This window comes from Orycteropus afer, unplaced genomic scaffold (assembly GCF_000298275.1).
Source record: "Orycteropus afer afer isolate SDZICR_OR568_19922 unplaced genomic scaffold, OryAfe1.0 scaffold00006, whole genome shotgun sequence".
NCBI lineage: Eukaryota > Metazoa > Chordata > Mammalia > Tubulidentata > Orycteropodidae > Orycteropus > Orycteropus afer.
In genome coordinates, this window is record NW_006921593.1 from 28,258,557 (window position 1) to 28,267,648 (window position 9,092).

A 9,092-nucleotide genomic window follows, 5' to 3' on the forward strand; every position below is an offset into this window, starting at 1 on the left:
GCCATCTTGCCAGAACTCCCCCAAATTTTGCATTTCTTTATGAAAATCATAATGCATTGAGTTTTCAAAACATCATCTAACCAAATTCTTTTATTTTTCCCACCTACTTTTGAAGACTTAACAAATACTAGATTACCTATTAGGAGCTCTGGTAGTGTAACGCCTAAGGCACTTGACTGCTAACCAGAAGGCTGGCAGTTCAAACCGACCAGCCACTCCTCGGAAGGAAGGTTGGGCGATCTACTTCCGTAGTGATACCACCTTGGAAACTCAAGAAGGGGTTGCTATGAGTCGGGTCCAACTCGAGGGCACATAACAACAACAGATTACCTATTATCTTAGAGATGAAAAAACAGGCAATAGCAGTTAAGTGACGCTTAAAATAAAATGGAATTGATTTTGGTGGCCTCAGACCAGCTGAGTTTATATAGAACCTTGATTTCTTTTTGCTTATCATGCCAATCAAATAGATGAATAAGCAGAATAGCTCCTGAATAACATTTTTTTTTAAAAAAAAAAAGCAATCAATGCTTACAAAAGGACATGCAACAGCGCCATTTCCAGACATGGCTCTCCGTGTATGTGGCTGTTCTTAAGCAGCCTAGACCCGGCAGCACACTGCAGCCAGGGAATACTGGGAAGCTTTGTGAGGCAAGGTAAGTCTTACAGATCACTACCCTTGTATTTTCATAGCTGTTACATAAACTCTTCTGCAAGGGAACACAGTCTGGTGGCAGGGAAGCACTGGCTCTCTGAGCTCTGGGCTTTACCTTGTTTCCTGTCCCAGCACAGCAGATCCCCAGGGCCATGGCAGCTCCGTAACGCACATGAGGATTGTAACTCTCTGACAACAACGAAACAACACTTGGGCACTGTTCAGGGGTCCTGAGAAGAGAAATCGAGGGCAGTATTATAGGTGACATATTATAAATCTAGAAGTAACGATTTCAACCAAGTTTTTTTTTTTTTTTTTAATGTTACAGGAAACAGAGTAACGCAGCAGCTAAAGAATTAAAATTCTCCCACAGTATTCTAGTTACTGATAGAAAAAAAGCTACACTCAACAATCAGAGAATATATGAAAAGAGGCATACATCAGTGACTGCGCAAGCACAGCTCTGTTACAGACGCTCTTGAAAGTGGGGCCCAGCCATGCAGGGAGGCAGCACAGCACACTGCTTCCGTCCAGTCTCCATTCCCTGGTTACTGTGCATTTTGATTCAGGAGAAAATAGTCAATTATAGAGATTTCTGGATGTTTCCAAAGATGCACAAGAGACTCAAATCCCCCAAACTTGCTCCAGTTGAATTTTTCCCCCTCTAGTTGAATAGTAAACTGGTAAATAAGCTACCTGATAATTTTGGGAGTAATCGTAACGGCAGCACTATGGAAAAATCATAAGAGGTGTGAAAAAGCAATGTATTAAGAGACTGAGGAAGGAGCTCTGGTGGAGTGTAGGTCAGCAGTCCGAACAGCTGCTCCTTGGGAGAAAGAAGAGGCAGTCTGCTTCAGTGAGGATTTTATAGCCTTGGAAATTCTATGGGGCAGCCCTAGTTTGTCTACAGCGTCGCAGTAAGTCAGAATCAGTTCAACGGCAGTGGGCGGGTAGAAGACAGAAGATCTGGGTTCTAGTCCTGCTTTTGTGACATCAGCAATTCACTTAAGTTTGCGTCTCCGTAAAGAGCTAACTTTTTGCTTTGGTCATCTAGTGCTGCTCTAACAGAAAACACCACAAGTGGATGGCTTTAACAAAGAGGGATTTTTATTCTCTTACAGTTTAAGAGGCGGTAAGTTCGAGTTCAAAGTGCCAGCTATAGGGGCTGGGTGAAGGTGCCTCAACCTTGGGCTTCAGCTCTGCCTCTAGCTCCTGGCCCACTGAAGCTGGAGGGTTCTCTTAACTCAGGCAGCTGCTGGCTGCTGAGGTGGACAAACCCGAAAGTCGACAAGAAATTGGCACAGTCCCAACATTTTAAGCAACACAACAGGCCACTCATTCAAGTCCAAAAACAGTCCCAAGATTGGCAGGCAACATGGGAGACTGCTGAATGAATTAGCTACATTCATGGTCCAAGCATGCCAAAAGCTCAGAAACCTTTTTCAAAGCTTTTTATTTACTGGAAGCAGACTATATCCCTAAGGCAGCTACTCAGCTGCTCACAGTAAAATCTACCATGGAACTGATCACCAGTTTCATCATCTGGAGTCACTATATCCAGCTGCCTAGCCCTGCAAAACAAGGCCCAGCCAAGCTGACACATAATCTTAACCCCCACACTTTTCTTGACTAAAAAACAAATGAGCAAATAACTGAAAATACAGTCAGAACATGTATGCTCTCAGTTACTACATACTGAGATAAATTAGAGTAAGCTATATATGAAGTCAAAACCTGTGCTCTAGTGTCTGTTTGTCTCTAAACAAACTAGACAAGGCTCTAGTGCCTTGTCTAGGGCAACTTAGACAAGGTTCAATTAACCAATCATTTTGGGACCTTCTTCTCCTCTGAAAAATGAAGAAATGGGAGCAGAAGTGCAATAAGGTCTGCCCTGGCTTTATAATCATAGTTTTTAAATATGAACCAACTACCAAGGGTTTTAAATCAATGTCCATTGATTAATCCAGGCAAAGTTTCTTTATTTGAGTAACATTCTTATGAAGTAAAAGTGAATTTTAAAGTGATAGTATACCAAAGAGGTTACTGGAGAGTTACTCTAAAACTTGTATTAAGCTCTGGTGGTGTAGTGCCTAAGGCATTTGTTGCAGTAGAGAGAACACGAGCTTGGAGTCAGAAGGACCTGGATTCCAATTCTACTGTGGACACTTACCAGCAGAGTGCCAATCACTAAACCTCTCTGAGCCTTAACTGCTTTCTCTGTAACATGATTGTCTACTCCACCTTGCTTATACTGGGGAAGGTGGTGGTGTGATAGAGGAGAACACCCAGTTGCATGAGTCAACTCTGATTCACGGTGACCCCATGTATGTCAGAGTAAGAATCTAAGGTTTTCAGTGCCTGGTATTTTGCAAGTAAATCACTAGGCCTTTCTTCTGAGGCACTCTGGCAAACTTGAACCTCCAACCTTCTAATCAGCAGTCAAGCAGGTTGCTGTCTGCATCATCCAGAATAGAATTAAAAAAAAAAAAAAAAGAAAACACCCCAAACCTGTTGTCAAGTTGATTCTGGTGCATATCAATCCCACAGAACAGTGTAGAACTGCCTCATAGGGTTCCCAACGCTGTAAATCTTTATGGAAGCAGACTGCCACATCTTTCCCCTGCAGAAAGGCTGGTGGGTTCAAACCACTGATCTTTTGGTTAGCAGCTGAGTGCTAACCCCTGTGCCACTGGGGCTACTAGAGTGGGAGACTACACTGTAATTTCACTGAAATATGAATGTATAACCAGAAATTGGTTTTGGATGAGAACCAGAAATTTGGCTAGTAAATATGCTATGCTATTGCTCTTATTTTTAAAAAAGGCAGAGTAACTCATACCCAAAGATTGATTCAAAATGATACAAAGTAAACTGGACTTTGAAGCTAGAAAGTTGGTTATATCCCAGATTCTACCTTCCAGATCCCCTCCCCAACTTTTTACAGCGACCAGCACACAGAACCCTCTCCTACTTGCTTTCAGCTGCAGAAAGGACAAGCACTCCAGAAGAAACCAGTAGATGGCTTCTCCTAAAAGGCATCTCAACATTTCTTTTATCTTATGATTTCTACTTGTTACAAAAACTATTATACTGAGAATAAACAAAAGACATCATCTATACTACAGTATTCTTAAACCAACCACAAAGCTGAAGTACTTTTTTTTGTTATAAAAGGAACAAAATTTGCTTCCCAAAGAGTACTACAAAGTCCATGAGGTTTAGCAAAGTTTTTGCCCAGGATGTAAACACTGGGGGCCTAATGCGCAACTTCCCTAACTGACTGCAATAAAGACTGAAATAGGTTGTGTGGACCATACACTCAAGAGCACATAAAAACTTCTCGTCAGTTTCTCAGTCTAGTCACAGTTCCTAACACATACTTACAAGAAAACAACTGCTATGACAAAGAATGCCAAATTCTTTAATAAATTGGCTTAGACATTCAATCTCTTGAAAAGCACAATAAAACGATAATATTTTTATATACTTACTTCAACATTTCAGCAGGCAGCTCTAAAAGGACAAAGGAACCTTTCTAGGCAATGACTGGAATGCAAACATTCACTGACAGCAAAACTTCCATCTATCTACATATATGCACATACATAAATGCATATACAGCTAGCCCCTGCCTTAGACTTGCAAGTCAGTTCTGACGTAAGCTGAATATTTCATTTTTTCTTTTTCTTTTTTTCCCCAGTTTTCATTATTATTTCCTTGTATTATCAGTATACCTTTATATATCTGATATTTTTCTCTTTGAGGGTTGGAAATCTTACACAGAAACTTACAAATATATTTTAGCATTGTATGTAGTACATATTATTAATAAGATTAAAAAGAAAAAAACCACACAGTTGTTAAGTGTAGTTTGCTGTGACCCGACTACGTTTTAGGTTGAAGACTACCTGCATGTATAAAATTTTAAAAACAGCCTCACCATTCCCTACTACAATTGGAAGGGGTATAATTATAAATTAAAATTTCAATAAAGATTTCTTCTGGCAAGATGGTGGAACAGGCAGACAAGCTAATAGTCCCTTTGCAACAAAGTAATGAGAAACCAATTGAAACTGACATACAACATGATCCTGGAACCCTGAGCTTTTAAGGGAAAGATGAAGTAAATTAAATACCAATTAGTAGAAGAACTTGAAAGAAAACAGTGAGGAGATAAACTGAGCTGTAGACTGCGGTCTGTCCAGAGGGTACAGCCATTCTGAATATTTGCCAGCAGTGTCCCGATAGCAACCTAAAAATTGACTCTGCTCACAAAGGAGTACATGGGCAAGGACTGCACTGGTGCCTGACAAGCAGAAAGGAAATAGTAAAGAAGGAGAGAAACAGAGCTGGGCACTACCGGGTGTCCTGAGGGCACAGTATTTTGAGTATTTGCAAGCAGCATGGCTATTCTGAATATACGTAAGTGGTGTTCTGACAGGGCCAGCAACCTAAGAATAGGCTCTACTTGCTGAGGACAGCATGGGTAACCGCACTGGAGGCTGACAACTAGAAAGGTGTGATATTCCCCTTGATACTCTTATACCCTATGCCTTCTTGGTGAACAGAGGTGTGGCCACCCCCTGCCTCCACCCACCTTCTTGACCAGTAGGAATTGCACCCCCATTTGTGCCCTGACAGACCCTGGGTGCCCTGCCCCACCCCCCAGTTTTTGTTTTTGCTTTTTTTTAAATTATCTTCCTCCTTTCTTCCTTTTTATTTATTTATTTTCTTTCTCTTCCCTAGTTCTTGTTTTTCTTTTTTCTCCTCCCTTTTCCTGGTCCCCTTCTTTTTGCTTCTTTTAGTTCTTCCCATCCCTTGTTTCACCTTTTGGGTATTTCCATTTTTTCTTTACTATTCTTTTACTCTTGCTCTTTTCTCTTATTCCTCCCTCCCCAGATATCGTGGGTTTTTCCCCTCCTTTTCATATTCTTTTATCTTTTTAGAATATATTTAAAAATTTTTCTTCTCCCTTATTGCCCCCCCCCTCCTTTTTTGGCAACTGTTCCTGTTTGATTATGTGGTTTGAGTTTTTTGTACTCCTGTTTTTATTTTTTGGTGGTTTATTTATTTATGTCTGTGTGGAAGACAGCAACTGTTTCCATACAATTCAACCCATACCTGCACCTCCTGCAACCCCACCGAGTGAGGGCCATCACTTGCTTTTGCACCAACTGACCAATGATACTTGGTGGCCAATACCAGTTCAACTCGCCCTCAACTGCTCTTTACGAACAGTGCACAGACTCTCATTCTTTGTCACACCCATGAGGAGACAGGTGGTGAAGGCCTAAGTGCTAAAACTAGCAAACAGAGGAGCACAGTACCCTGCTTACACAGATACATAAAAATAAAAAATATAGAATCTGGGGAGAATCACACTACATACAATCACACATTAAACACAAATACAACAATATCAAAATGTTTACAGGCAACTGACCATCCCAGTCCAAACAAAGAAGCAAGACAAAGTACAAACAAGGGACCAGGATACAGACCCAGAAAACATCCCTGAGGAAGAAACAGCATTGGAACTCCCTGACAAGGAATTCAAAAGAATTATATTTAGGTAACCTCAAAGGATTGAGAGACAGATCAAGGAAAACACTGACCAAATTAAGGAAAACAAAAAAAAAAAAGGCTCTAGAACAAGTTAGGAAAACAATACAAAAAACAAATGGACAAAATAAAAAAATTAGAAAAAATCCAAAAACAAAAAATAGAAATCCAGAAGATTAATACTAAGGCTTCAGAAATAGATAACATATTGAATGGGCAAAAGAGCAGAACTGAATTAATGGAAGACAGAATTAATGAGACTGAAGAAAAGTACCTCAATATTATTTTGATAAAGGATCAGTCAGAAAAAGATAAAAAAATTTAAGAAAACATAAGATACATTTGGGAGCTTTCTGCTTGGCCATTCCACTTCAAGGAGGGCTGCAGACAGCCACAGCACTCAGCCGGAATGGCATGATCCTGAAACTGCAGTTCCCCTAGGACTGGCAGTGGTGTGTGGCCATGTGGTTCAGCCAGCCCGCATGCAAGATCCACAGATGCAAGGCTCTATAGGCAAAAGCCCAGCGTATCACCCCATGCACTGAATCTGGACCTATCTGGCCCATCATGTGGTACCCCACAGTGCAGTATCACACCTAAGTCTGAGCTGGCCCAGAGCATCAGGATCTCTGTGGATCCATGGAGGTGGGACAAGTCCACTGAGTCCCTGCAGACCAATATGCAATGGCTGAAGGAGCACCACTCCAAGCTCATTCTTTATCCCCAGAAAACCTTGGCCCCCAAGAAGGGACACAGCTCTGCTGAAGAACTCAAACTGGACACTCAGGTGACCAGACTGGTGATACTCATTCAAAATGTCTCTAAGGAGAAAGCCCAGGTCATCGCCCAGGAAGTGAAGGACTTCAAGGTATTAGCCAGTCTTCACATGGCCTGCACCAAAGCCCCGCTCTTTGGAACTGTGCAAAGAGGGCCAAGGAGGCTGTAAAACAGGCTGTGGAGAAGAAACAGTAAACTTCTGTCATCAGGGACCTTTAATAAAACATCACTGAAACTCTTCCTCAAAAAAAAAGAAAGAAAGATTCATGTGGGATATCATCAAGACAAATAGCCTACATGTTATTGAAATTCCAGAACAGGAAGAGATAAATAAAACCACCACAGAGAAAATTGTTGCTTTGTTGGAAGAGAATTTCCCTAATATGATGAAAGATGAGAAGATACCCATGCAAGAAGTTTAAAGAACCTCCAACAAGATAGATCTCAAAAGAAAATCAATGAGAAATACCATCATTAAACTCACCAAAAGCAAAGACAAAGAAAGAATCCTGAAAGCAGCATGAGAAAAACGACAAGTTACTTACAAAGGTCAACCAATAAGACTAAGCTCTAATATCTCAGCAAAAACCATGCAGGCAAGAAAGTCATGGGATGATAAAAAAACAAAACAAAACAAACAAAAAAAAAAAACCTGCCAAGCAAGAATTATGTATGTCCCTCAAACATGATGGCGAAATTAGGACACTTCCAGATAAACAGAAATTAAGGGAATTTTTTAAAACCAGACCAACTTACAAAAGATGCTATCGGAAATCTTTCAGACAGAGAACTAACAACAGCAGACAACAACCAATAGTAACAGACATGATGACTTAACCCAGAAACCAATACAGTTATAGAAGTATCCAAAGTAAAATCAGCTTACAAAACTGTAAACTGGGAACCAGAAACAGCAATTGGTACATGAGGACAACTATAAAGTCAAAAAAAGGGAATAAATACTGTAGGTACAGAACTTCCAAATGGTGAGGAAGTCAAAACAGATTGTTCTAAACTTAGGAAGAAACTAGAAATCACAGGGTAACCTCAAATAAAAAAGAGAAACCTTCAGATCAAAATAAAAAAAGGAGAGAGGCAAAAATAATAGCAACAAAAGAAATAACAAAATTTATAAATAAAATAAGCTCAGCAGAGAAAATTGCATGAACAAAGAAATCAGCACAACCACGAAAAAGGACATGACAAAATGACATGAATAAATTCATACTCGTCTATAGTTACACTAAACTTAAATGGATTAAATGCACCATCAAGAGATGGAGAGTTGCAGACTGAATAAGAAAACACGACCCACCCATCAATATGCTGCCTACAAGAGAACCTTAGTCACAAAGACAAAAACAGACTGAAAATCACAGATTGGGAAAAGATCTACCAAGCAAATGGCAATCAACAAAAAGTAGGAGTTGCAATATTAATTTCTGATAAAATAGACTTTAAGACAAAAATCTCCATTAAGAGACAAGGAAGGACATTACATAATGATTACAACATTAACTGAATAAGAGGACAAAACCATATTAAATATCTACGCACCCAATGAAAGAGCCCTAAAATACACAAATCAGACTTTAACAGAACTGAAAAGACAAATAGATGACAACACAGTAATACTAAGAGGCTTTAATACATCACATTAAAAAAAAGATAGAATAACTGGAAAGAAACTCAACAAAAACACAGAAGAACTAAACAATACAATCAACCAACCTGACCTTATAGACATCTACAGAGTACTTCACCCAACAACAGCACAATATACATTCTCTTTCAGCACACATGGAACATTCTTCAGGATAGGTCATATGTTAGGCTATGAAGCAAACCTCAATAAATTTAAAAACATTAAAACAATGCAAAGGATCTTCTCAGATCACAATGCTATAAAATTAGAAATCAACACTAGGGAGATCAATGGAAAAAGAGCAAACGCATGTAAACTGAATAACATCTTTCTTAAAAATGACTGGGTAAAAGTAGAAATAAAAGTGATCAGAGGGTAACTTACAGAAAACAAACAAACAAACAAATAAATCTAGCAGAAATAAAAGAGAATAGAAAGACAATAGAAAAAAAA

The 9,092-nt window shown here is 39.6% G+C and overlaps 1 protein-coding gene across 1 annotated transcript in view; it reads right to left on the bottom strand.

Annotated features, from left to right (window-relative positions):
* PSMD1 (proteasome 26S subunit, non-ATPase 1) overlaps positions 1-9,092 on the bottom strand; it is a 121,115-nt gene that overhangs the window by 35,707 nt on the left and 76,316 nt on the right. Inside the window, exon 17 of the mRNA XM_007942044.2 lies at positions 771-885. Within this exon, the coding sequence (XP_007940235.1) occupies positions 771-885 (115 nt within the window). The remainder of the gene's footprint in view (positions 1-770; positions 886-9,092) is intronic.